The 26,401-nt window shown below is 47.8% G+C and overlaps 5 protein-coding genes across 6 annotated transcripts; 2 read left to right on the top strand and 3 right to left on the bottom strand.

Moving 5' to 3' along the window:
* The first annotated feature begins 1,286 nt into the window (after window positions 1–1,286).
* LOC6592348 (sister chromatid cohesion protein DCC1) lies at window positions 1,287–2,783 on the top strand. The gene is made up of 3 exons (XM_002018259.2): window positions 1,287–1,351; window positions 1,409–2,548; window positions 2,608–2,783. Exons 1-3 carry the CDS (start codon window positions 1,314–1,316, stop codon window positions 2,705–2,707), a joined length of 1,278 nt encoding a protein of 425 aa, XP_002018295.1. The 5' UTR covers window positions 1,287–1,313; the 3' UTR covers window positions 2,708–2,783.
* Window positions 2,708–5,453, bottom strand: LOC6592347 (ATP-dependent RNA helicase DDX24). Its single transcript, XM_002018258.2, has 5 exons — window positions 4,019–5,453; window positions 3,843–3,962; window positions 3,327–3,779; window positions 3,086–3,269; window positions 2,708–3,030 (listed from the first exon to the last, which is right to left on the bottom strand). The coding sequence occupies exons 1-5, from the start codon at window positions 5,424–5,426 to the stop codon at window positions 2,772–2,774; spliced, it is 2,424 nt and encodes an 807-aa protein (XP_002018294.1). The 5' UTR covers window positions 5,427–5,453; the 3' UTR covers window positions 2,708–2,771.
* Window positions 5,454–5,670: 217 nt separating this feature from the next.
* Window positions 5,671–7,527, bottom strand: LOC6592346 (phosphate carrier protein, mitochondrial). Its single transcript, XM_002018257.2, has 4 exons — window positions 7,421–7,527; window positions 6,808–7,029; window positions 5,988–6,752; window positions 5,671–5,930 (listed from the first exon to the last, which is right to left on the bottom strand). The coding sequence occupies exons 2-4, from the start codon at window positions 7,010–7,012 to the stop codon at window positions 5,764–5,766; spliced, it is 1,137 nt and encodes a 378-aa protein (XP_002018293.1). The 5' UTR covers window positions 7,013–7,029; window positions 7,421–7,527; the 3' UTR covers window positions 5,671–5,763.
* A 511-nt stretch (window positions 7,528–8,038) lies between these two features.
* LOC6592345 (VWFA and cache domain-containing protein CG16868) lies at window positions 8,039–13,367 on the bottom strand. 2 transcript variants are annotated; one of them, XM_026986269.1, is made up of 6 exons: window positions 13,232–13,367; window positions 12,806–13,162; window positions 12,001–12,748; window positions 11,265–11,939; window positions 10,629–11,207; window positions 8,039–10,560 (listed from the first exon to the last, which is right to left on the bottom strand). In XM_026986269.1, the coding sequence occupies exons 2-6, from the start codon at window positions 13,094–13,096 to the stop codon at window positions 8,486–8,488; spliced, it is 4,368 nt and encodes a 1,455-aa protein (XP_026842070.1). In that variant the 5' UTR covers window positions 13,097–13,162; window positions 13,232–13,367; the 3' UTR covers window positions 8,039–8,485. The 2 variants fall into 2 exon arrangements, with proteins under 2 accessions (XP_026842070.1, XP_002018292.1); XM_002018256.2 differs by having other exon boundaries at window positions 13,228–13,367.
* Window positions 13,368–18,049: 4,682 nt separating this feature from the next.
* LOC6592344 (homeobox protein unplugged) lies at window positions 18,050–21,814 on the top strand. The gene is made up of 3 exons (XM_002018255.2): window positions 18,050–19,004; window positions 21,033–21,286; window positions 21,356–21,814. Exons 1-3 carry the CDS (start codon window positions 18,161–18,163, stop codon window positions 21,731–21,733), a joined length of 1,476 nt encoding a protein of 491 aa, XP_002018291.1. The 5' UTR covers window positions 18,050–18,160; the 3' UTR covers window positions 21,734–21,814.
* The last annotated feature ends 4,587 nt before the right edge of the window (window positions 21,815–26,401 follow it).

A 26,401-nucleotide genomic window follows, 5' to 3' on the forward strand; every position in this document is an offset into this window, starting at 1 on the left:
TTTGATGGACGTTACAATCGAAACTGCAATCAAATGTTTGGGACTTACGCATTTTTATATTAAAATATCTAAACCACTCGCATCGTTGATATGCCAGGCACGCGCCCTGTTCGGCTGACACACATTGGACGAGGCGATCGCATCTGTTGCATCTCAGGCCACATAGTCACGTATCCAATCGACAAGCAGAAAACGCAACAGAATCGCGTGAATATGACCTTTAGACAACGGATGAGCACATTTTTGGCACAGGCGCGACCGTTATCGGACAATATCATAAAAAATAGGTTTTCTCGTTACTAATAGTTACCTCTAAATTACCATTCGTAGAGTGACGTATTCATCAAGTTCAAAGTCATTATTTATTTAGAAAGGCTTCTTAACCAGTGTTCTTTCTCCAAATGCTGGCTGTCCTTTCAAATTTGAAAAAAAAAATACGTTACTTGCAGTTTACCATACGCTGGCACTATAAATCTACACGATCTATTTACTAGGGCTGCAAAACTAAAGGACCTAGAGGATTTAAATTGTGTGTCATTCCAGGCTCTAATTAATGCAGAAACTAGATATTCTCTGTTTTAAAGGATATTTTGCAGCTCATCGTCTGTCTACAGAGACCAAGAACTGGTACTGGGATCAGGATTTATATACAAACAAGAATAGACCAACAAAATGCAATCTAAAACAAGGCTTTTACTAATTACGTTTTAAAGCAGGTTGGAAAACAGTATCTTTATATAATATTAACGAAATTGGGTATACAAACGCCCATCGCCTGGTTGACAAGAAAGGAGTCTGCAAATACCAGCAACATTGACGACACAACCTGCGACTATTGAACAGTTTTGTTAAAACCGTGTTTTTGTCAAAACAAAAAACATACAAGTACTTAAAAGTATTTAATCCTGATTAAAATTGTTTCAGCAATCGTATAAAATTATGACGGCATGGCTAAATGTTCTATATAGCTAGTAATATTCGACGGAAGATCAAAATTGAACAAAGTGTTTACCAAACCTCGACGGAGAACGATTAACCTACTATAAGCCAAGGGGGAATTTCAATTTTCCACAGAAAATAATAAAAATTTAATCATTTTAGCACGGTTCAGAGTCAGTTTTTTTTTAAGTTCAGAGGAAAGATCGCACGGATCTACAAGAAGAATTTACAATCGTTAATATATTCCGCCATTTACCTCAAGTGTTAAATAGAGGGGGCTTAAGTGGGATAAGTTCATACGAGATGTTATTGTTGTTGAGGATCCAAAATTGCGCCAAAATTATGGGCATGGCTAATATGGCTATTTAGTTAATATGGAGGCCATGGAAGTAGATGAAAACGCTCCCCAGCTGTAAGTGTCCAATAAACATTCATGGGATTCATTAGGTAAATCCTCCTCCATTGATAGATACGTCCGCACGCCGGAGGATGTAAAGGCAATTGTGAAACATGCCAAGTTGGACGAGAGGCAGCTCACCCAAGTTACTCAGGCACTGTATTACCCCTCGGCAAATATTGTCGCCGACAATCTGCGTCTGCTAGAGCTCGATTCCCACATGCTGCATCACATCCGCGAGGGTCAGACGCTCCACTTCAAGGGTGGCCTTAATGAAAAGATCGTGCTCTGCACTGACGAGCGGACGTACGATGTTAAGGGCGCTGAGATCTCCAACAGCTTGTTGCTCGTGCCGGATTTAAAGTTTGGCGCTGCCACCAGCACATCCCCACTTAAGAGCCCGCGCACAGGCAATGCAAACGCTTCTCTGGAGCGAAGTCTCAACGACAGCACAGAAGATGACCTGGAAGTGCCTCGTACTCTGGAGCAGCGTTCGGTCCTGGCCGTGTTCCATGAATACTTTGAGTGCCGCGAGATCAAGCCCCGCTTCCGCAAACTGGGCGAGCTGCTTCAACTAACACGGTATTCGGGGCCGGAGAACGAGTATTGCATTGAGCGGAAGGTCCTCTTCAGCTATCAACAATTGCTGGACACGGTCCAGTGCAGTAGGGCACAATTTGAGGAGGGTCTACGGAACTTTCGCGCTTTGGAATTCGATGGTCATATACGCGTATTGGAATACGAGTACGAGTATCGAATAATCAGTCTGATGCTCGGTTTGATCAGCGAAAACTCCTGGGCCCTGGACGAAGTGGAAAGGGGGGAAACAATCAGCGCTTTGAAGGGCATTGCACCAGAGCCTGTAGTGACTGGGCTCTTTGATATATATACCATTCCCAGCGAGCGCTGTCCAGGCCAGTTCTCCTACCAGGAATCCCTGGTCGCTCGGATTGTCGCCCAGAACATTCTGCAGCCGGGGCTGCGTTTCCGCAATGAGGAATTTATGCGTTCCTGGCTGGAGGCCATGCCCGAGGGCATGTCCTGTGAAATGCAATATCTACGTGGTCTGGGAATCTGCGATTCGGAGGGGGCACAGCCTTGTATACGCTCGCTGGCCGAAGAGCGGCTTCCCACAAATCTCAACGATCGCATGAGGGATCTGTTCAAGACGAAACGAAAATGGACCCTGGAGGAGATGGAACCGTATATTGAGTAAGCACGAGTGGGTTTATCGTTATTTTCACTTGGTCTAATAACTACGTTTATTCTAGGTGTTTCACAACTCCAACTCTGTCTGTTTCCACTTTGCTGGCCAAGAACGCGCGCTCTCTGACAGAGGCTGGCGTTAGATACTACGTGTCGAAGCACTGATGAACTTATCCGGAACTTTATTTGTATAATCCTTTGTGAATCTTTTAAGTAAAATAATGTTGATTTAGGCATTTTTTTTCCGTTTGTTTCGTTGCTTTTTGGCCAGCTTCTGGTCCTCGATGGCCGCCTTCATGGTATCCACGGCACTTGTGGTATGACTCGTGGTTACATCAGCGTTCTCGCTGTTGGGATACTTGAAGCTGAAGCCTCTGGGGAAAAGGGGCTGAGCTAGGAGAGAATGGAGCTGTGCCCGCACTGTTTCCACGTGGACGCGATTGCGTCGTCGTTCTATCACAAAGGGATCCTCATCTTGGTCGCTGCCACTACACCAAATTATTATATTAGAGCAGACTCGAATGTGGTTTCATGTAGACTTACGACTCATCGTTGTAGCCATCAATGATCATGTCCATTTCCTCGGCGTGCTTCTTCATCCAGCCACGCTCGCTCTGAACCCGCTTGAGTTTCAGCTCCTCCTTGTCCAGGTCACGAGCTAGGTTTACACGCTCTCTCACACCGGCCAAAAAACGCTCCGAGATGGGGAATAGTGGCAGATCCTCGGCTGCAAGAATAAATTGTGTGTGAATAAGATGTTTCGCGATATCTAAGTATCACTCACTTCTCTCTAGTGTTTTGTAGAGCTTCACGTAACTCCTGACCTCGCCAGGTTCCATGAACATGACGGTTATTCCATGCTTATTGGCTCGAGCAGTTCGGCCCGAGCGATGAACATAGTTCTCACTGGTGCGTGGCACCTGATAGTGAATGACATGCTCCACATTCGGAATGTCCAGGCCACGGGCAGCTACATCTGTGGCGATTAGCAGACCTGTGGGACAGTCGCGGAAGCGTTCAAGGTTCTTCAGGCGCTGCTTCTGAATCATGTTGGCATGGAGGGGAAGAGGACTGCAATCCAGCAGGCCAAAGATCGTGGCCAGACGCCTCACACAGTCTATGGAGTTGCAGAAGACGATGGTGCGGCCGGGATGACGCTGGATGAAGTAATATAGATAGAAGTCCTTCTGATCGATGGGACACAGCAGACGGCTTTCGGTCAACGTTTGAGCGGTTTCTGTCAGAGATCATTAAAGGTTTATTGTGGATGCCATTTGGGGTTTTAATGAGATCTACTCACGTTGAGTGCTGGTTATATCTACAATTTTGGGCTGAGATATGCCGAGCTCCTCAATGAGGCTTTCGATTTTCTGATCCACCGTTTGCTTCACAAACTTGGGACGCTTTCCCACATTGCGCTCTACGAGAAGAAAATTACATATATTTTGACATCGATGAAAGGTTTCTCTATCTTACTCTGCATATGATCTGGTAGATCATGGACCAAAGTCAGTGTGGCGGAGAAAACAAAGTTTTGGCGTTGTTGCTTCTTTTGCTCGTCTGCGTTGAGCACCTTGAGAAGGCTCCTAAGCTCTTCGAAGTGACCCTTCTCGACCATACGATCCGTTTCGTCGATAACCAGGAAGCTCAAATCATCCAGTTTGTTGAGGTGCTGGTTGCCCTGGGCAAACAGTTCCCAGAGGCGGCCGGGGGTGGCCACAACGATCTCCGGACACTGCCGGAGCACACGTTCCTGCTTGGCTACGGACAGGCCCCCGAAGATAGCAGCTACTTTGATTCCAGTGTATTTAGCTGCAGACACCAGGTGATTCTTTACCTGGACGGCCAGCTCCCGAGTGGGTGTTAGCACCAGACCGTACAGGGGAGTTTGCTTGCGCTGTTCCCGCTCTTCGGCGTCGCTGTCCTCATCGCTGGCACCAGACACGTGGTCCAGCTCGTCAGGCGGCGGCGTCAGTTCATGCTCATCGTCGGCTGGCGGAGCTATTGGCGCGCCCTTCACTTTGGGGGCCTTGCGAATGCCAGAACTAGCATTTCTCTGCTTCAGCTCCATAATTCCAGCCAGCATCGGAATGCCAAAGGCCAGGGTCTTTCCACTGCCCGTTTCCGCAGCTCCCAGGATATCCTTTTTGCCGTGGATGGCAGCTGGCAGAGTCATGGACTGAATTTGCGTGGGTGCCTTAAAGCCCTGTTCAGCCAGTGCTCGAAGAATGTTAGATGGCACTCCCAAGCCATTCCAAGCGGACAGTTCATCCTCGTATTCAGTCGAAGCGGGCACAAGCTGAGGTACTTCTTCATCACTCGAGGGCTCCGCTGCCTCCTCATTTTCATCGTCCGATTGTGGAGGTCTCAACAGTACATATTGACCTGAAGGATTCTCCTCGTTGTCGTCCGACTCCGAACCATCTTCTTCTTCAATATTTTCCTTTTTCAGCTTTCGCGATTCCTTTCGCTTTTGTCGTTTCTCTTTCAGTTTTTCTAGTTTCTGTGCATGACGTTCGGCTTGACGCGCCTTTCTGGTGGACTTGGCCGTAAACACCACCTCGTCCTCGCTTTCCGATTCACTGGAGCTCTCACTGGCCTCCTCCTCCTCCTCAGTCTTGGATACCTTCTTCTTTTTACTCTTCACCTTCTCTTTTTTATCACTCCTTTTAGAGGCTCTCTTCTTTGAAGACTTTACCAGCTCTGCATCGTAATCCTCCAGAACTTCCAGTCCAATCAGGCCCTCGTAGCCGCCAAACTCATCGGAAATCACGTGGCCCTTTATTTTCACCTTTTGCCAGTTCTCTGCCTTATCATTTTTGATCTCCTTGTTACCTTTCTTTCCTTTCTTTGTTAGCTTCGCGGTTTTAGCCGTTGACACCATTTTTATGAATTAAAATAAAAATTATTCAAATCAAAATTTAGCCGCTGACCGCGTGTTTATATGTTGTCTCGACAGGGCTGTTATGCAGCATACAGCTGTTTATATGTTGAGTCGACAGGGCTGTTATGCAGCATGGAACAGCTGTTCAGTGTTGTGCAATATATACAGAGTTGCCTATGGCGATGGCAGAAAATTCCGTTAAATTAAACGGAATGTACACATTTCTTTTATTTACAAAAATAAATATTTTAAAGTTTGGTTTTTATTCAATCGTGGTTTTACTATACAAATGTCGACCAATTCGTTTAACAAGAGGCTTAACCGATTTCTAAACGGCTTACTGCTCGCCAGTCACGCCCAACTTCTTCTTCAGGGATTCGGGCATTTCTGGTGGAGGTGGACGTGGCATGCGGAGAGTAACCTTGACGGCATCGTAGATGAACCACTGTGCAGCAGTCAGAGTACCGATCATCACAATCCTAGGCACCAATCCGCCCCAGAGTCCTGTAGAAAAGTAGAGTTTAAGGCAAGGGCTTACACAAAACCAGAATCACTACTCACCAGCCCAGCCCAGCTGTTTGGCCACATCCAGGGCGGAGGCGCCCTTAGCCTGGTTCAGTTTGGAGACCACTGTGTCGGCGGGATGCGAGACAATGGCGCAGAAGACACCGGCAATGTAGCCAGCGGCGAAGGTGACTATCAGTTGCTCGCCCTTGGTGCAGTCGGCACGTGGCTTGGGAACCACATACTTGTACAGCAGCTCGAGGGTGCGCTCGAAGCAGGCGAACTTCATCATGGTGTATGGAATCTGTCGCATCCAGAGTGGGACCAGACCCTTGTAGAAGGCGCCAATGCCCTCCTGGGCAGTCATCTTGGGCAGAGCCTCGCGCAGCGTCTTGGCGAATCCGGGAGTGGTCTGAATCTTGACCTTGGCCGCCTCCATGGGCGCCAGGGCAATATCGGCGAAGAACTCGGCGGAGGCCGAAGAGGCCAAATAGAGGCCGGTTCTATACAGGAAGGCGTTCTCCTCGCCAATGGCATCGCCGTAAATGACTTTGAAGACCTCGTACAGACCGAACTTGCACAGGCCCTGCATGGAGTAGCCGATGAAGGTGGGTGCCCATCCCTTGCCCAGACCCCTCACACCCTCCTCGGCCAAACTGACCCGGAAACCGTTGAACACACTCTTGTACTTGGCCGGATCCACCTGCAGGCGGCACTTGACCAAATCCAGCGGCACTACCATGGTGTGTGTGGAGCCGCAGGAGATGATGCCTCCCAGGCCGCACAGCAGGAAGTATTTGTTCGATCCGAACTCGCAGGAATCTAAACGGAGCCAGAGATTAGAATGGTTTCCCTGGATCGTCATCCATCCACTTACCACCCAGAGGAGCGGCGGCGGCGGCGGCAAAGTTGTGGTTGGGGCTATGTTTGCGGGGCGAGACATCGTCAAGGGCCGAGACTGACGGGGATGCCACTTTAGAGAGCGCAAGGTCGGAGGCAGGAGTGGCAGCCTGGCAGTTGACGCTGGTGAACGGCGACCTGAACGATGAGCTCTGCGCGGACTCGAAGATTGATTTGAACATATTGCCAAGAGAAGGTGCTAAAAGAGATGGGAACACGGAGGGAGGAATTAGGATGCTTTAAGGTTAAGGTCATGATGTAACCGAACGGATTCCATATACATAGAACAGAAAGCATACAATGTGATCTTTGTTCCATAATCACTTATGAACGGAACGGAAGATATACTTCCATTTTCGAAAAATCCGAATAGTTTAACCGTTTCGTTTTGACAACATTCATTTCGGACTCATGGTTTCAATTCCTTTTTTACATAACTATTGTTTTCTTTCTCTTGCAAACACTTCATCACAGCATTAAGAATTGCGTAATAGTTTGTTCCCAGTGAGAATCGGTAGCGTAGCACTTTGCTTACAGTTCGAAAAACTTTGGAAAACCAGAGGCCTTTGGGGAATCGAAAAAACACTCACTTCAAAGTGCTGGGGATCGGAAGTGAAGTGCAGAAAGGCCTGAAGTGTAGATGAAGTAAAGTTGTGTTGTTGGGCTGAAATTAGAGGACCCAAAACAACGTTCGTCGCGCGCCAGACCAGAAAATCAAATGCAGCAGTTGCAATAAAAAATCTAGAGCTTGCAGCCTCCCGCCCAGGGTTGTCAAATGCGATCACAACGAATCGGTTTAAGACGGTTACGAAACGGTTACGGAGAGGTTTATTAACTGACATGAAAATGTTGTGGTCAAGAAGAAAGAAGGCATTAAGGTAGGGTATCTCCCAAGCATGGTTAGCCTTCAGGTAACCTGACAACCCCTGAGTAGACATTGTTATTTATAAAACGACAGAACAGATTTTGGCCAGCGTCTGTCTTTGCTTATAGACTGTATATGTGTAAAAATACATTCATTAACGCTCGCGGCCAGCTGATCGGAGGACGAGAAATTGGCAATACAATCGATTGAACGATTCGCTCTGGATCAAGGTTAAGATCTTTTGTTTTATGCAAAATTTAAACATTTTATTTGAAACGTACAATGCTAGATAATATTGTATGTATTGTATAAGTATTTAGTACTAAAATCGGTAGTTAGTAACTTTATGGACATAGGATTTATTACAAAAAAATGGTATACGTGTACGGCATCGTGTCGTACAATTGCTTTGCGGGCAGTAAGTACAATTCTGCGATTGATTGGTGCTTATCGAATAAATGCTAAAAATATTGGAAGTAGCTGCATAATGTAGTAATACTTTTTGCAATAAATTACATATGTTAAAATACTATAAATCGAATACATTAAAATGGCAGAAACAACGTCATCACTAAATTGTTGGTGTTAAACTCTCACTTTTCAGAGGTTGTAACAGATATACATGCACATTCGTGGACATTCGTGGTGTGGATTACACTGTAGTCGACATGGTATCCGGGGCCCAACTTCCGGGGGTGGGCGGCAGTTGAACTGCCCGTGGGGGTCACTTAATTTAGTTGGCAAACAAGCGGACATCTTACTCTACTAAAACTTAACAGTTCTATGTGGACTACGACTCGGCGGTCTCCATGTGCCGATGCACCGTTACTGGGGCCAGTATGTAGTGGGGTCGCGTCTCGTCACCTTCAACGGCGCACAGGGGCAGCGTTGTCTGGCCATAGACGCCGCCGCCCGGTGGTCCTCGACAGGGCGAGGGCGTGGCCTGCATCTGCTGATGCTTGTATCGCTCCGTCTTCGAGGTGGGCTGATTGCTCAAGTAGGGATGAGTGTTGGGCTGTGTCGAAGACTGCTGGCGATTGGTTGGACTGGATATAGAGGTGGATATGGACATGGTGTCCGACTTGCTGTGCCGCTTATCGTTCAGGAGCAGCGGCTCGGCCAAGGTGAAACACTGCTGGTCGGAGCTGTCCTCGTGCGGAGTCATGGTGCTGTAGCCATGATCGGACTCCCCGTTGGGCGGTCGTCGGTAGCTGCTACCGCTGGAGACGTGATAGGGCGAAATGTCCGCCGCATGCATTAGCTGCCGCTGGGCGGCCGTGTGATCGTAGCCCCCTCCGAGCGGAGGCTCGTCGTGGGCCTTGCAGTCGTCAAAGTTGAATCTCGACAGCGGCAATCCGTAGTTCTCCTCCTGAACGGAGTCTACATAGAACTGTTCCTGGGCCTGGGAATCCAAGTTGTGCCTGTAGCAGTAAATGGCAAACGCAATGACTATGGCAAGGACGACTACGGCACCCCCGAGGGGTCCAAAGGCGGAGTAGGCATGCTGCTCTCTCTGGGGATTATGGGCAGCTAACAGCTCCAGCTCGTCGAGCTCACCATAGGGCGTCAATGAAGCCAGCACACCGTTGAAGCAGCTGGCCTGGGAGGCACAGAAGGAGTTACTGAAGCTATTTCCCTCCACATCCTGCTGGCACCACTCGCAGCCCATCACGCCCAGGCACTCCCTTTGGCTGGAGTACGATTCGCAGCCTCCCGCTACCACACAACTTGGCAGTCCGCTCAGCAACTGGGTGGTCGGGGGCAGGGCTATAAAGTGCTCGCTGGGAGGCGAACAGTATGGGAAGTGTTGCGTGTAGTTGGCGTAGTACTCGAAGGACGAGGATGTGTTTCCGTCCCCCACCATGGGGCACTCGCAGGGGCATTCGCAGTCCGTCTGATCCATCCGCTTGCAGTTGAGGCACTCCCGGTCGATGGTGCTGCACGGACAGAAGGCTCCTCCGTCGCAGCTGGAGTTCAGCACGGCGGCAAAGAGATTGCTGCCCCGGATCAGGGCAATGGCGTACTTGGTCCGCTCGCCGTGCACCACGTTGCCCAGGATGCTGGCCAACGAGGTGTTGAAGGCGTAGTAACGCTGCAGAGTACGGTTCTGGTAGCTGGCGCAACCCAGTTTCCGCACCAGCTGGCCGTGGTTGAGCATGTCGTTGGCCAAGTAGGACTCCTTGTGTGTGAGATGCTCGTGCGGTCGCCTCTGATTCCTCGTGGGCGTGGCCGGCTGCAGCATGCTGGGATGGGCCAGCAGGTAGCCCTCGTGTTCGAATATCAGGCATTTCATGTGCGGCAATTGGCACAGCGGCGTGCTCTCCAGGATCAGGCGATAGTAGAAGGCATACGGTACATCTAGGGCGACCACACCCACCGGCCTGTCCTGCTGGGCCGAGTGGAGGGCATGCGCCTTGCCCTCGAAGATGGTGTGCGCCAGGGTGACGATGTATCCGGCTCCGCCCGCATCCAGATACGGGGCTGTGCTCACAATTTTTCCCGGCTGGGCCATGGCCTGACGGAACCATGGCCTCCGAGTGGGATCGTAGCTGCTGCTGAGCAGGCAGCCAGGATACAGCTGGAGCACTCCACTTACACTGGCCATGTATCGTCGAATGATGTGATCGCGCAGCGATCCTCGTGTATCCTGATGCCGACGACGCAGCTGCTGCAGGGCCTGGTAGAGCATACTCACCTCATGCCGGATGCTGGGTCGCAGACCGGGATTGGCCAGCACGTCGGTCGGCTCCTTTAGATACGCCATAATGTTTTCCACATGTCGGAGCTGTGTGCTCGGGCGGTTGTTGTGCAGGAATCCGAATGGCGATTCAAAGGCAGCTGCGCTAAGGAACAGCGTGGGTGCATCTGCAAGAGATTCAAGTATGTAATCCATGCGGGATGGCTCTTTTATGGGATGTGCCCGATGTACTCACCCATTGTGGCCATTTGTCTGAAGTAGCGACAGATCTTAGGCACTGCAGTCCCGCCCTGGGCGAGGTCCAGCCGATGATATAGCAAGTCCATGCTCTCTCCGTAGTAGCCAGGCTCGTAGTTGGACACGGTATCCTTCAGGTTGTATCGTTGCGCGGAATCATTCCGCATGACATCGCTGCCACTACTCACCAAGCACACCACGTAGATGCCCAGCACTGATTGCCAGTGGTAGGTGCGCTGCAGCCGCTGCTTGCCGAGATAAACTTCCGTTGTGGCATTGCCACTCTCCTCGTGCAGGAGGCGCTCCCGAATGTGACCGGAGAAGTCCGTGGCGTTCTCTAGGTAAGCAATATTCACGGGATACGAGGTCTCTCGCTGGATGAGCGGGCGGGGAAAGGCCGGGTGGGCCAGAGTGTTGCCCGAGGAGCGATCGAGGAGGAAGGCATAGCCACTGCCCTGCCTGGCACTGGGAGCAGCACTGGGGTAGTTGAGCAGATCCTCTAGCAGATCCGCCAGGTACAAGTTGACTCCTACAACACCATATGGAGGCACTGCATGCGTTATAGAGACCAGAACATCTGCGAAGGGGAGGAATATTATAGAGGATTGTGGAAAAGAGTGCACAGAGCTCTCACCTCCGCTCTCTGCATCCACAATGGGAGGATGGACCTCCAACGTGTCCGTCAAATATCGTTCCACGAAAAGCTGGCCAAAGATCCGGGAACTGGTTTGCGGAAGCAACGTCTCCGCATGCATTTTACTGAGCACAAAGAAGCGCCCAGCCAACTGAGAGGGCTGTTGTCCAATGGGCCACCATTTTGTCACATTAATTTCGTATTTTGTATAGTTCTGGGTAGCCACATCGCTGAGGAATTGCTTTTCGTACATAATCCGCTTTTCATCCAGGACAACGGCGCAGGTATTGATGATCACTGGGGCTTTGAGGTGTCCCTGGCCTTCAGCAACCACTCGAAGAACAGCCATGGCATCCGATAAGTTGGTCAGGAGGCCACGCGTCACATACACAAACTCTACTGGTTGCTCCGCTGTGTTAAGCATTCCTGATTTCTGGAGGCGTCGGAGCAGATGAAATGCATACTCGAATCCCAATGTATGGTTGGTTAGAGCGTGGGCACGGCTCAAGCTGTTCACATAGCTAAGTATCTCTTCCTTGTGGGCACGGGTGGCACCATACACTCCGTGCACAGCTTCCGACGGGAAGGCATCCAGAGCCATAATGTTCGCCTCGCTGGCAACCGTCACCAGCGAGACTTTATCCGTGTCCTCTAGCAGCTGCAGCATCTCGTGAACTGCAAGAAACTCAAACTGTGATCTCTGAAGCTGAGGAAGAGGTCTAAATGTAATATTTACCAAAGTTTTTAGTGAGATCAAACAACTCGGCGTTCAGAGCCGATCCCACATCGATGAGGAGCAGCACAAACTTTTGCTTGATGGCCGAAACATAGAGCTGTCGGAAGTGGAGGCTAGCTGGGGCTCCATCGGAATTGGACAGGAAGTATATGTGCTTGAAGTGGTTGCCGCTGGTATTTGAGGCTTCTGCATCGCTCAGGCTGAGCCTCCTTTTGAGTTGGAATAGCTGATCGGATATGTAACCATTGACAGCCAATGATCGGGCATTGTTTTCATTCAGGAATGCGCCGCGCGCATCATCCGGCTTGAGATAGTTGAGGATTTGTATCTGCTGCTTGTTATAATGGAGAGACTGGGACGTGGCAGAGGAGGCAGTGTCCAGATCATTCTCATAATCAGGCTGACAATTCTCGATTTGGGTGTTTAAATAGAGCTGATTCTGGGTTTCTTGATCTGGTTTCTTGGCATGAAAGTCTTCCATTTCCGAATCCATGTCAAACTCACTCTCCAGTTCCTCGTCCTCGTCATCGTAGCTGTACTGCAGAACTTTGCTGAGATTATAGCGAAACAGATCGCGCAGCTCCAGAACTAAGTGGGTGGCTTTCAGGAGCTTCTTGCTGAGACGCTTGCTAAACAGCTTTAAATCCCGCTGCAGTTGGGGATTGGCCTGCGCGCTGTCGTTGGTGAACGACTGACGAGCTGGTGCCGCTCCGTTTGCACTGGTAAAGTGTATAGCGTCAAAGATTTCCTAGGAATGGCCGGGATTAGACGGAAGTTCATCGGGAAAATCGGCTGGGACACTTACTTGTATTTTGGCCACTCGCATCTCCACATTGCGTATGCTGCGTAGCTTGCTCTCCATGTTGTGTCGCAGCTGCATCACGTTTTGCTGATTATAGTTGGTAAAGAAAACGCTCGCCGACGTCTGCTGGAGAGGCATAAAACCAGCAGCTCCTTCGACCCCCAAGTCTGTAGGCACTTTGTTGGCATTGCTTGTTTTGTTGGATATGATTAGAGGAACGTGTTGACTGATAGTTGGAGACGCCAGCGCTGCCAGGACAAGCAACGCGATGTGCAAGCTGCTGCTGAGCCACATGTTGTATCAATCTTTTGGACAATACTGGCACACTGGCCACTGGCACATAAACGGGTTACCGCATCACTGAAAACAGGAACCAATTCAAGTTCACCTAAAGATTGGCCAGTAAAGAAGTCAATATTACCTACCTACCTATATCCCTTTTGTCTTCCACGCTGTCTTGTTTATGGAATTTCTGTTAAGATATGTGTATGCTTCGTCAGCGTGCGGCTCGGCAAATGAGTGCTCATTGGTTGAATGAATTGGAGCAGCTTTCTTTCAACATTTAATCACACTTTTCATTCTATTTTAACTTAAAATAGTAGTAGTTTATTTAGTTTTTAAAATTTTTTTTTAATTTTTCTTCATTTCATTGTAAATACTGCGGCCAGTGTGACTGCCCTTAGGAATATACCAAAATATACCGAAATATACCAAAATATACCGTAAATATACTGACGAATTTAAGTTCTTTACATATTCCCCGTTTTTGATCTTCCGTCGAATATTACTAGCTATATAGAACATTTAGCAATGCCCACATAATTTTATCTCATTGATGAATCAATTTTCTACTTAACTGGCCAGTTTTTAGTCCTTGCTTTTATTGTATTTATTGTAAAAAAAGGTTTAAACAAAATAGTTCAACATAAAAAGAGTCGCAATGTTGCTGGTATTGGATGACACGATGCGTGTATGGTCCTTTGTATACCCTATTTCGTTAATTTTATATGACGATATAACGTAATTTACAAAGACCTTTAATCAAATTGATATTCTTTAGACATATTCAAGTACATTATAAGTGTCTTGTATATCTTTATGTCGATCCTGATACCCACTGAGCCTTGGAAGACAAACATTATCTCAGTTCTATAACATCCATTTCCCCCAGGGTATGTGTGCATGGAATTAGCAACATGTTTGTGTATGGAATGAGACTCATTGTTGCAATAGCGAAACTGCGGCGAATCGGGTATTGCCTATATTTCAAGCTATATAGATTTGCCCACTTAGCTTTATCCCATAGATAAATGCATTTTCTACAAGATTGCTTCTTTTAATTACCTTTATGTATTTTATTTTGACCAAAAAACGGTTTTCAAGTAAATGTTGCCGCAACTTTTGTGTATGGAATGCGCAACATTTGTGTATGGAATGAGACTCATTGTTGCTAAAGCGAACTGGGGCGAACTGCGGCGAGCTGCGGCGAATTCAAATTTCTCATATTCTTTGTTCCGTTGAATAATACTATCTATATGGAAGATTTAGCCATGCCCACTCAATTTTGTACGATTGATGAATCAATTCTATACATGATTGGCCTATTCGAAATACTTGCATTTATTGGATTTTTATATAAAATTGAAAATTAAATTAATAGATGACAAAAATACTAAAAAACACCACATGGGAGCGCGGCGAAAACCAGTTTCTACAGTATATACGGTCTCACTTGAAAAATATACCGAGTGGTGCGCGCCAAATCGAACTTTTTTGAATGTGAGCGACAAGGATTTAAATGTTGTCAACCGGGCCTTTATCTATGCCCACATAATTTTATACGATTAATGAAGCAATTTTCTACACAATTGGTTAGTTTGTAGTCCTTGCTTTTATTGTATTTTGACTAAAACACGGTTTTCAAGTAAATGTTGCCGCAACATTGTGTGGAATGGGACTCATTGTTGCTAAAGCAAAACTGCGGCGAATTCAAATTCGATTCAAAAAACGACCAATTCCTCATATTCTTTGTTCCGTTGAATAATACTATCTATATGGAACATTTAGCCATGCCCACTCAATTTTGTACGATTGATGAATCAATTCTATACATGATTGGCCTATTCGAAATACTTGCATTTATCGGATTTCTATATAACATTGAAAATTAAATTAATAGATTGATGAAATTGACAAAAATACCATTGGAGCGCGGCGAAAACCAAAATATACCGAGTGGTGCGCGCCAAATCTAACTTTTTTGAATGTGAGCGACAAGGATTTAAATGTTGTCAACCAGGCCATTACCGATTCAACAAATACGACGATTCCCTCAATTTTGATCTTCCGTCGAATATATGCTATATGGAAGATTTAGCACTGCCCACAAAATTTTATCCAATTAATTAATCATTTTCTTATATGATTGGCTAATTTTAAGTACTCCTTTTGATTTGATTTCTTATCAAATAAGGTTTAAGCAAAATCGGTCATTAAATATTTCCACTTAATTAATTTACTTACATGGCAACTACACGCTAAGTACACATTTGCTACATTTGCACTGCACCGTCATAGCTTCCAGCTTTGTTAGTTCAACGCAGCCAAATTGGTATCATAGTAATTATCTTTGACTGTATAGCCGACACTCGCAAGAAGCATTAGTTCGTCTTGAGAGAGACAGAGATAGAGAGAGCCGCTCTCATCCAACAGCAGCTTAAAAAAAAAGGATGAATAGCATCCAGCTCAATACTTTAATAGCGGTCAGCTTAAGTTTGACACCTCTGTTTTACGTTAGAATAAAAAACGTTGAAATGATTTTGAATTTTGATTGTGTGTTCGGAGTAAAAAGGGAACAATTTAAAATAATGTTATGATTATGATTTTCATATGGATCCTACATACATATACATACATATCAAATGGACCCTCGAACTCTAATCAAATGATACATGATACAAAGTAAGGTATTCCATCCATAGATAAATGGGTTATGAATTAAACGCCCCTTATCAATTGTCAGCGTCCCATGGTTAATAATATTTCGATCCATAGAATGTCTGATGAGAGGCCGATGGAAATGCTACCCACTAATTACTGAGTAAACCCTGCTTGCCCACAAACGAGCATTGACAGTGTAATTTGCTTCCGATATCCCCAATTACATTGAATAAACATTTGGCATAAGCCAGAAATTCATAATTACAGTCGTAGGCCTACTATGAAGGTAGCTCGTTGCAGGTAGAAATGGTAAAATGTCACAATTATGGTCTAGGCCCGGTCAGTGGGGACGGTCCTGCCGCAAATTGAGTGGGGGCGTGGCAATTGTTGGGTAAACATTGGACGGCATTCGTGTGTTGCGGTCACGGTAACACATGTTCGCCTTCACATCTCATCGAGTGGCATGAAAATTTAATTTTTATTGGCCGAACGATACAATTTAGAGCCGTTGGGGGCACAGGCGTTGGATGGATAGATACATTTGTATCTCATTATACGTCTCGCTAAAGCTTTAATTATTTTCATTTTGTTTTCTGTGCGCATTTCTGGTGCATCATCGGCTATGCCAAATATTTGCAACAATTTGTCAGTAAATAATTTCGAATTGTTCTCCGTCTGCAGGGCAATCCAAAGAAATCTAAAAAACGCGCTCGCTCAATACGAAGAGAGTACAGATGCAGATGCAGATACAGATGCAGATACAGATGTCTCTTGTATCTGTGTCCGTGTCTGCCTCTGAGGAACGCTGAGAACTGCAAATGGGAATGATGAGAACGAGGAATGAGGCTGGGGCTGCGGCTGGGGATGGGGATGGGGCTGGGCAACATCCCCGGGTGTCAACAGCGCTCTGATTTATTTGAGCGCATTCAACGCTTCGTTGCATTTCGTTAATTTGCCCGTTTTCCGCTGCCAACGGAGAACCAGCCAACAAAAATGCTGTCTCCCCATCTCTCCCCAACCCATCCCTGACAATCGTCAAAAAGAAAATAAACAACTTTCATCATAATCAGAAAAACCAAAAAATTACCAACGAGCCGCATAATTATATTGTAATTTATGCAACCATCGAATTTGTCAGAGTGTTTGCCAATGTTCAGCGCTCGTAAAATATTTCAAACACCCGCACGTGAGTGCGCTCCAATCAATGGGAGGCTCGTTTGTTATGGCCAAAAATTTGGTCAATTACGATCAATTAAGCCATAAACATGCAAATTATTATAACTATTGCCACCTGCCTTGGGCTGCCTTTGGAGGAGTGTGAAAAACGCTTGGCATATCAATGATGGAGGCCCCTCTGGGCGTGGTCTATGGGCACTGCGGATGCGGAAGTGCTGGCAGGGGATATGGAGGTCGAAATCTATCTTGGGTCTATGGAGGTTTCGTGGATCTGAAGTACCTAGAACCACTTTATTATAGGAAACATACGAATATCTATGCTGTAGTTAACCGATAATGATTCAATATAAATACATAATGGAGACAGAGTCTAGCCTCATTCAAGCATATGCGAACTTTAACCCCAGCAAAACCTGCTACGCTTCAATTAGCTGCAGCTATGAGCGGAACCCACAAATGGAATACTTCATCAGTAAATAAAGATACTATGTAGAGAAATGATGGGCACTAGTGCCTTCTTGAGTGTCTGCTAATGATGCCTGACTGTCACACCCCCTTTGAAACTGATGTTTGAATTTAAATTGGTCACTAATATGCCTCGTGAGAGCCGCAACGCAACCCATTCTCCACTCCCCAATCCCCCAGCCAGTGTCCGCCATTTCCCTCCACTCCAGCTCAACCTCTCCTCTGCTCCTCAGCAGGAGGACTAACGACGACGGCGCATTAATGGCAGGGCGTTCTGCCGTAGACATAGTCCGGCGATGTCTGATTACAGAGCGATTCGAGCAGAACGCAATTAGGGAAACGGGGTGGGCAGCCAGGGGGAATCAAGCAGAGGTTTGAGGGGGAGCTGCAACAGACAAACTGGTTCGCTGTGCCCTGCCACACGGCAATTAGCCAACGGCCAATGGCAGCAGCGCGGCAGACAACTTGTCATGCGCCATATTGGAAAGAGGGCGGAGCCATGTATCCGCTTTGGCCGTGTGTGAGTGTGTGCACGAGTATTTGTGTGTGTGGCACTTGGTGGTGCTTTCTCTCGACCCTTGGGTGCCGTACGTGATGTCTGGCTGCGACTCGACAGTTGCCCGCCGATCTCTGAACGGTTCACTGCGCTGACGCTGACAGGCCTCGCCTTGGAGTTGAACATTTCTTGGGTGCATTCTTAGAGTTTTGTGAGTCCGCGCGTGTATAGTTTCTGTGCCCGTGCCTGTGCCTGTGCCTGTGCGTCTTTGCCGGGGGAAGATGGAACGGCCTGCCCTGCTGCAGAACGGGGAGCACGGCGGTGTGGGAAGCCTGGAGACGAAGTCGACCACCAGGCTGGTGCCCAAGCCCTTCTCCATCGAAAGTCTGATTGCCACCCAAACACCTGCCACTGTATCCGCCTCGGCATCCGTATCCGCCTCACCGCCGTCCCCGCCGGAGGATCACGAGCAGGAGCAAGAGCAGGAGCTAAGTGCCCGGGCCATGGTCGCCAGCTCGGCCCTGGGCCTCACCCAGTTCCCGCTCTACAATCCCTGGCTTCACGGCTACTTTGCCCAGAACCACGAGAGATTAACGCATTTAATTGCCGGCGGCGGCTGCTACCTGGGATCGCCCGTTGGCAACCCCTTTGCCGGCAAGGAGCCATCGCATCCTCATCCACCACCTCCACATGCCTTGGACAAGTCGCCGCTGCCCCACCCGCTGGACACACGCTTCCTGCCCTTCAATGCGTCTGCCGCTGCCGCCGCCGCCTCCGCCGCTACTCCGACGGATCTCAGCTATCGCCGCCTGGCGGAGCTCATGAACCAGGATTACGTCCACAATCTCAGTGTTAACGCTCGCCTGCAGCACATGGCCGTCGCGGGTCGCCTGCAGGACGATCACCCAAGCCACAGCCTGATGCACCTGCAGGAGCCGATGCTTTTACAGGCCAATCCATTCTCGCCAGCAAAGTCCGTCAGCCACAGCCCTGTGGAACCCACACTAGATGTGGGCGTGGACGAGGACTACGAGTGCAGCGGCGACTCCAGCAGCGACATCAGCCTTACTTTATCACCGATGCCAAGGAACTCCAACAGAGAGCTGGACAAGAGTCGCAATGGAGGTGGGTACCAGAGAGCTAGCGGGAAAGCAGTTGAGTGTTTGAGACACTCTTCAGGCACTTTGATATAGGTCTTGCTTGGAATTGCAGTGATAAATACTTTTTGTATTTAGAGATCATTTGGAATATCAGAAAAACTTTGGGTAGAAGTGTCAACGGCTCACAATCTGTCTGTGTTTTTCCACCAAATCATGTTTGAAGAAAGGAAATATTGCACAGTCGTCTCTTGAGCGCAGGCTTTAGGCATATGTATTAATAATTACATTATTAGTGAAATTGGACAGAACCATGGAAAATCGTTCATATAAAGTGCCAAGTTTTTAAATTGTTCATTTTCAAAAGTCTTACGTATTTGAAAGAGTCAGCCCCAGAGGAAATCGGTTGATTTTTGCTAAAGTTTTGACTGGAATAAGGACGTCCTAAAGATATTCAGCACTGAAATAGCTCTAATAGGAATGATGGGTATTCTGATATGTAGAAAGGTGCAACAATCCATCCAGACATAGCTCTGCTTAATAGTACTGAAAGAACAATTTTCAGGCAAGCCAAGTCTGGACAAAAACAAGAGTAATTCAGGTGAGAGGGGGAGAGCAATCACACCTCTCTATCGCAACTTAAATGCCACAAATGCTCGTAAAATAACTTGTACTCGTAAGTGCTGCAGCACTCACTCCAATGTCAGGTTTCGGATCATATTCGTATGAAATCTCCCATTCCCTGCCTATCCACCCTCACTGGCTCAGCCTTGTCCCAGTCACAGTCACAGTCCCAGTCCTTGGCCAGTCCGTAGACTGCTGTCTAATGTGGTTTTGTCATGGTAATTAAAATTGAGGCTGCCAAGTCATAATCAGAATTAGCATAAAGCGCATTAAGACCCAATGTTCGGTGTCAATCAAAGCTGTGAAAAGTTTTCACAACTCTTGCTCTGTGATAGGGCTCGGTCAGCCCTCTCAGCAATAGAAGACAGAACATCCGCAACAATAGGCACAGTCACAGACGCAGTCGTGGATGGTGTGCTGACGTTTTGACAAACATGACGATTTGGCCCTGCCACTCGAATGGAAGGAACATACTCAGCTCTCAGTCAGCGTTAGCGTAGAGAATAGACCTCCTCATCCACATCGTAATAGGCCCAAAGTTGGGATGGATTCAAGTGCGTTCTCCTTGCCATAATCAATTTTCCAACAAAGCGGCTGAAAAGCGCAACAAATTTTCCACTAATATATTCATAACTGTATTTGAGTGGGTGGTTGACGGAGGGTGGTTGCTTTGTGCATTGGCTGGGTGGTGGTGGACGAGCAGGGACCCCCCTTCAATTCGAGTCCGATAAATCAGTGACAGCGAGGGCATGCGAAGCGTGTAAGTGTTAAAAAACCGCTTAGCCGTGTACTCAAAATTAACAGCCAGATGGGGATGGGGATGGGGATGGAGATGGGGATTGGGCTGTCACCCTCATTCGCATCTTCATCCTCCTCCAAGGAGACATTTAACTTTCACGCTCAACTTGGGAGACACCACAAACGACAGCTTAAGACAAACAGATTACGGCTCGAGCATTCCTGATGTCTTCTCTTCTGGGGGCTGAGGCTGGCACTGGGGCTGGCCATCATTCAGACACATGTATTCAGTTATAAATAAATATGCTTGCCACAAGTTATGACACAGGCCATTTACGCCAGAAGTCCACAAACTTGTTAGGGAGCCATTAAGAGGAAGCGATTCTTGAATTGGAAGAGGATGTGGACTAACAGGAGGACACTTTATTAAACATAATCGCATGATTTCACCCTGAAATTCACATATTGCTATTTGGAAACAGAGAAGAGATTTCAGGGCTACGATTTCCGAAATTCCAAGGGAAAGGAAATGGTAGAAAAAGAACAAAACCAATAAGAATGGTAACAAGAGAGTTTTAGTGCCTTAGTAGTTAAATAAAATAAAATAAATATTTGACCCTGGACTAGTTTCTTCCTCAAAACTCCTTTAAGCTATTCTCCACCTAATAACCTCTCTCTTCGAATCACCTTCCAGCCTATACCAATTCGGATAGCGAAGACTGCAGCGACGACGAGGGTGCCCACTCGCACCATGAAGCCAGCGGCCTGGGCGGTAAGGACTCGCAAGGCAACGGCAGTGGCTCCAGCAGCTCCAAGTCGCGTCGACGCCGCACCGCCTTCACGTCGGAGCAGCTGCTGGAGCTGGAGCGGGAGTTCCACGCCAAGAAGTATCTCAGCCTCACGGAGAGGAGTCAAATAGCCACAAGTCTGAAACTGAGCGAAGTGCAGGTGAGTTCGAGAGTGGATCTATGGAAAGAAATATCGCATTTATAGAGAACCGCATCCTCCATTCGCTAGGTGAAAATCTGGTTTCAAAATCGACGCGCCAAATGGAAGCGGGTGAAGGCCGGACTCACGTCCCACGGCCTGGGCAGGAACGGGAGTGCGAGCGGCACCAAGATAGTAGTGCCCATACCGGTGCACGTGAACCGCTTCGCAGTCCGCTCCCAGCACCAGCAGCTGGAGAAAATGTGCCTCAGCGGACCCAAACCGGATCTGCGCAAGAAACTATCGACGGAAGCGATGAGCGGCTTCGAAAAGTTCAATGGCGGCGGCCTGGGCGGCTCCGCCCCCAGCTCCAGCACTGCCTCCGTCGGGGCCGGAAGTGTGGGGATGGGGCTTGCATTGGGCATTGGAGTGACGACCCCCCTATCCCTGGGCCGCAGTATCTACTGATCGGGTTCTGCTTAGGATGTACATACACATAAGAAGGAAAAGAAACGATGTTCAGTTGTCATGAAGTTTCTTTTTTTGTAAATAAAACACTATAAAAATCGAATTCGGTTCCTGCCTACTTTTGGCCTCCACGATCTCTCATTATCTCATTATGAGTCGAGTGCGCGTACGAGTGCGAGTATATATGCAGCAAACCACATAAACGGACATAAATCCTGCAGGATGGGGATGGTTGCCTGAGAACGCCCTGTCAGAGTCAGGCACTGCTCGGGGACTCGTTTCGATGTCAATTGGAACAATTAAACTGCCAATTTGTGCGATTTAACACGGCCCAGAGGACCGACCTAACAGCAGAGGCGAGAGTGACCAAAGTTGAAGTTGAAGTTCGAGTTGACTCGATTTATCTGTGACTAATTTTTGTAATTTAACGCACCAAATTGTCACAAAACGAGAGCCTGGGAGTGCTGCTGATGCGGCTGCTCCTGATGGAGGGGAGAGCCAGAAGCAGAGCGGAGCGGAGCGATGGCAAACAATCACTCCAGGTGTCTCACGTGTCACGCCTCTTCAGTGGCAGGCAGCCAGCAGGATCCTGATGCCTGGTTCTTGGTTCCTGCTTCCTGCTTCCCCTATGACTTATTAGCCCTGCTGTGCAGCAGGATCAGCCTCAGCTCTGTTCTCCCTCCCCTGGTGTGAATTTCTAATTGCATTAGCAACTTATTGGCTGCTGCCTCCTTTTGCCTCGACAATTGACTTTTGTTTGTTGTAGCCCACTGCTCGCCCCACACTCCTCTGCCTTTCTCCCCACATCACAATCTCTAATTGTGGCAAAAGGCAGGAGGCAAAAGGAGGTGGAAACCCACCCCAGGGCCTATGCCTATGCCTATGCCTTTGCCATCACATCACCCCTGTGCGGATCGTTGTCGTCTCGTTTTCAGCTTTATGTTGGGACACGCCTCCAAGCATGAGTTTTTATTATTGTAACACTTTGCAGGCAATTTGCTGCCGGCTGCGGGATTGCCCTTGCCCTGTGGATGCTCTTTTGCCTCGACTCAAACTGAATCTGAATCGGAAGCTGGCACTGAGATTGCGGCAAATGAACAAAGTGGGAAGCAGAAACAGGGTTCGGCTTGAATGGTTCAGGGAATGCGCTACAGTGTATAGGGGAAACGAAACTGGAACCAAACCAATATATGTTCTATCACGAACATATGTACGTATCACTCCCCTACTATCAAATGTGCGATTCCTTGTGCAGCTCATTTGCAGTTCGATGTGGCCGTCGCTTCTGTGGCCGCTGTGGCTGGAACATGGGAATCTGCCCAAGTCTGTGATTTTCTCCTGCCTTCGGTTCACCCCCTTTGCCAGATTTGCCTTTGTTGTAAATTATATTGCCATTAATTACGCGCGGATTTGTGTTGAGCTGAACAGCTAAGCAGCCGTAATGCAGCACGTTAAAAATCACTTTAAAATCATTAAAAAAAAACAAGTAAATCGGTTGGCGTTGCGGACGGCAGGCAGGGTGGAGTTGCAAATGCTGATCCTGCTGCGAGTCCAGTAGGAAAAGGGGGTCATCGTTGAATGCAGGGACAGCCATAAATCAAGCCATGAATGCGCGCTGTCATAATTTGTCATAAGGCCGGGGCACGCCCACTTTTGTGCATAGTTAGGCAACACATGTGGCAAAGCAGAGGGAGAACGTTGCCTGCTCTGTTGCAAGTTTGTTGCTAGCCCGGCCAAGAGCCTTAGCCACTGTGACGGAGACACAGACCTTCAAAGGCACCGAGGACGACTCATTAAAGTGCACTTGTCAGCGGCCAGAGACATCAGAAATATCTCCATGAAATCGTATGCAAAGTGGACACGGAGTGACTGCCCCTCATGGACAATCAGCGGCAATCAGCAATGTAAGCGGCATGTAAGCCCCCCAAAGGGGGGACACCACAATCAGAGTGCCAGGGGGCTGCGAGGCGACCATTCATTGCTGGCATTGCCAGCCGATCTGTCAGTCCCGTCCCCCAAAGACGAACGATCGGGCACCCAGAGCCTGGCTCCGACTGTTCAAATTCTGCTGAAGAAGCCCGAAACACACAAAAAGAATCAAACGAAAATGCACTCACGCACCTGAATCCCTAATCAGCGGCCAGCGATGACGATCCGTCAGGTCGGACAGGCGGCAGCTACCGGCGGCGACATTGCTCTCTCTCTGCTGCGGACAGCCAATGGGGTATCAGGTGAAGTATATTGGACTGCCACGTAATGGAGATGAGATAGATGGACGTCAATATATATAAAAGAGACTCTCAAAGAATCAAGGTAAGGTGGTATGTTCGTGCGATAGCAGGCAGCTTTGAGCTAGCTTTGGAATATCGAAAGAGTCCTATATACCACATTTCATATACAATGCAATAGAACTGTTCGAAGAGTCCTCTTTCCACTTGCCTAAAGGGTACCTGCCTTGTCGAATCTCTCTCTGCCAAATGCACTCTTACTTGTTTTCTTTTCATTTGGTTTTGTGAATTAATTAATTACAATTTTATGATTTTATTAATTTCCAAAACTGAAATATAAAGAATGCAAGCGGCAGACCTTTTCCCAGTCCCTCATCAATGAAGCAGTGTCGCCATCGCCGTTGCCGTTGCCGTCGGAGTCCGTCTCTGTCTCTGGCTGTCCGTGTCTCTCCCCAACTGTCCGATCCGCCACTGTCCGTCCGTATTCCAATTCCCATGGCTTATGGGCACGTACCTCGAACTCGTAATAATAATGAATGTAAATTGCCGCAATGAACGATTTAATGTCTTAATTCTTTATTTATACTGCATTTTCATATTCAATATGTCGCTGCAGGCACGCCTCCTCGCCTCCTCGCCTCCACTCTCCCACACGGCCTCTGGGGGCGGGAGTTTCACAAACAATTTGAAAATAATTATGTATTACATTGCGGGGACTGGCATTATTTCACCGCAAGCGAATGAACAGAACAAAGTGCCGACTGCATGAATAATGCAATAATTAACCAACAAAAATAATGAATTTCAATAAAAATATGAAAATTTATATTCGAATTGAACAATTTTCAAAAGACTTTTCACGGCTCGCACTTGGTCACGAAGGAAGCCGTTTGTCAAAATGTGTCCAACGATTCCGTGCCATCCAATTACATATACGTGCACCCTGACCCCCCCCCTTTTACACTGAACTAAACGATTCCGAGAAGAATATTAGAAACGGGTGTCCAAGTGTCTGGGGTCTGGGTCTGGGTTTGGGGCCTGGGCAGCCGCCAAAGGGTCGGCTCTTCAGAGGTCTGGGAAGGGTTTTGGGGCAGAAGAACTTAAATTGCAAGAGGAAATATTTGCAGGAGAATATAGAATAAAGAATGGAATCCCTGAAGATTGCCTCAGTTTTTCTTGAAGGTTTCCCCGCTAACCCATGTATATTTTTACGTCCCAAACTGCCAAAGGGAAGCAAATATCCATCAAAATCGCGACTATTATCTAACTAACTATTCCTTGTATTGCCTTCTTATTCCTTTTAAAATATATATCCAGAAAATTCAGTTTCCCGACAGGATATCCGTATCACATCCTCCGTTTAGATCTAGATATATGGATCGCCCACACGCACAAAACAGAGCTAATCTTTTTGCATAATTTGGCATGACGATCCGACATTAATCAGGGGACTGAGAGGTCTCCCAAACCACAACCACTTCCGCTCCGTGGTAGAACGCACTGAGATCTGAAAAGAGGGTAGGGATCTGAGCACATAATAAACCAAATTGTGGCGTGTGCACGTATTGTGAGTCCGTTTTCGAATCGGAGTCCCTGGGTGGCCCAACTAGAGATCATTTAGGATGAGTTACGAGGCCAATGGTATGGAACGGCCTACGTGTCCGCTTCAGTGGCACGTTTAAACAGTTTGAATATATGCCTGCAAAGGACACACGTGTGGAGATGGGTAGATAATTGATAAGATTCGAGCTGCCGTTTAGATAATTGATATTCCTGTCCAGAAAAAGAGAGAGTCACATAGCAAGGGGGACTTCCCGCAGAGCCACTTCTCCTGCTCTTCATAACAGAGACAGAGCAATCCCCACTTAAGCCACTGACTAAAAAACGACGGACGCAATTTATGCCACAGCATCCGGATGGGATGGGATGCCGATGCCACACCCACAGCTCCCCGGCCACATGTGATTTGGTGAGTTGGCAAAATAAAAGCCAAAATAATAAAAAAAGAAGATGTTCGATGCACAAAAGCAAATCATCATCATCATATGGACAGGGCACGGCACTGGGGAGCTTTCTTCTTGGCAACGCCCACAGACACAGACACAGGCACATACATAGATACAGATGCAGATACAGATACACACACACACGCGCGCGCATAGCGACCCGTATCAGTCTGTCTGGACTCGCTCTAGTTCCGCCCACCGACTTCCGGGCCCGCAAAGTGCCAACTTGCTGCGGAGTCTCCGTTTTTTGTTGCTATAATTTCAACGCCAGCGCTTAATGTGCCGCAATGCCACGGAGTGGGTGGCGCATGTCCATAATTACAAACCACCCACCGAGTGGGCCCTGTCCGCAAGCACCAAAAAAGTGATGACGTAGTTGTGTGGTGTGTGTTTGTGTGTGTGTGCCACAACTGAATTGTTTGGCAACGCCCACC

Source organism: Drosophila persimilis, unplaced genomic scaffold (assembly GCF_003286085.1).
Source record: "Drosophila persimilis strain 14011-0111.01,24,50 unplaced genomic scaffold, DperRS2 tig00000002-arrow-pilon, whole genome shotgun sequence".
Taxonomy (NCBI): Eukaryota; Metazoa; Arthropoda; class Insecta; order Diptera; family Drosophilidae; genus Drosophila; species Drosophila persimilis.

Bases quoted from the DNA above. Each gene is read 5' to 3' on its own strand.
- LOC6592348 (XM_002018259.2), top strand. From the start codon at position 1,314: ATGGAGGCCATGGAAGTAGATGAAAACGCTCCCCAGCT. The intron at 1,352-1,408 runs GTAAGTGTCCAA...CTCCATTGATAG, and splicing joins GATGAAAACGCTCCCCAGCT to ATACGTCCGCACGCCGGAGG. The intron at 2,549-2,607 runs GTAAGCACGAGT...CGTTTATTCTAG, and splicing joins GAGATGGAACCGTATATTGA to GTGTTTCACAACTCCAACTC.
- LOC6592347 (XM_002018258.2), bottom strand. From the start codon at position 5,426: ATGGTGTCAACGGCTAAAACCGCGAAGCTAACAAAGAAAGGAAAGAAA. The intron at 3,780-3,842 runs GTGAGTAGATCT...GATCTCTGACAG, and splicing joins AGATATAACCAGCACTCAAC to AAACCGCTCAAACGTTGACC. The intron at 3,031-3,085 runs GTAAGTCTACAT...AATTTGGTGTAG, and splicing joins GATGGCTACAACGATGAGTC to TGGCAGCGACCAAGATGAGG.
- LOC6592346 (XM_002018257.2), bottom strand. From the start codon at position 7,012: ATGTTCAAATCAATCTTCGAGTCCGCGCAGAGCTCATCGTTCAGGTCG. The intron at 6,753-6,807 runs GTAAGTGGATGG...GGCTCCGTTTAG, and splicing joins CGCCGCCGCTCCTCTGGGTG to ATTCCTGCGAGTTCGGATCG. The intron at 5,931-5,987 runs GTGAGTAGTGAT...ACTTTTCTACAG, and splicing joins CAAACAGCTGGGCTGGGCTG to GACTCTGGGGCGGATTGGTG.
- LOC6592345 (XM_026986269.1), bottom strand. From the start codon at position 13,096: ATGTGGCTCAGCAGCAGCTTGCACATCGCGTTGCTTGTCCTGGCAGCG. The intron at 12,749-12,805 runs GTAAGTGTCCCA...GGCCATTCCTAG, and splicing joins TGCGAGTGGCCAAAATACAA to GAAATCTTTGACGCTATACA. The intron at 11,208-11,264 runs GTGAGAGCTCTG...TCCCCTTCGCAG, and splicing joins TGTGGATGCAGAGAGCGGAG to ATGTTCTGGTCTCTATAACG.
- LOC6592344 (XM_002018255.2), top strand. From the start codon at position 18,161: ATGGAACGGCCTGCCCTGCTGCAGAACGGGGAGCACGGCGGTGTGGGA. The intron at 19,005-21,032 runs GTGGGTACCAGA...ATCACCTTCCAG, and splicing joins GGACAAGAGTCGCAATGGAG to CCTATACCAATTCGGATAGC. The intron at 21,287-21,355 runs GTGAGTTCGAGA...TCCATTCGCTAG, and splicing joins TGAAACTGAGCGAAGTGCAG to GTGAAAATCTGGTTTCAAAA.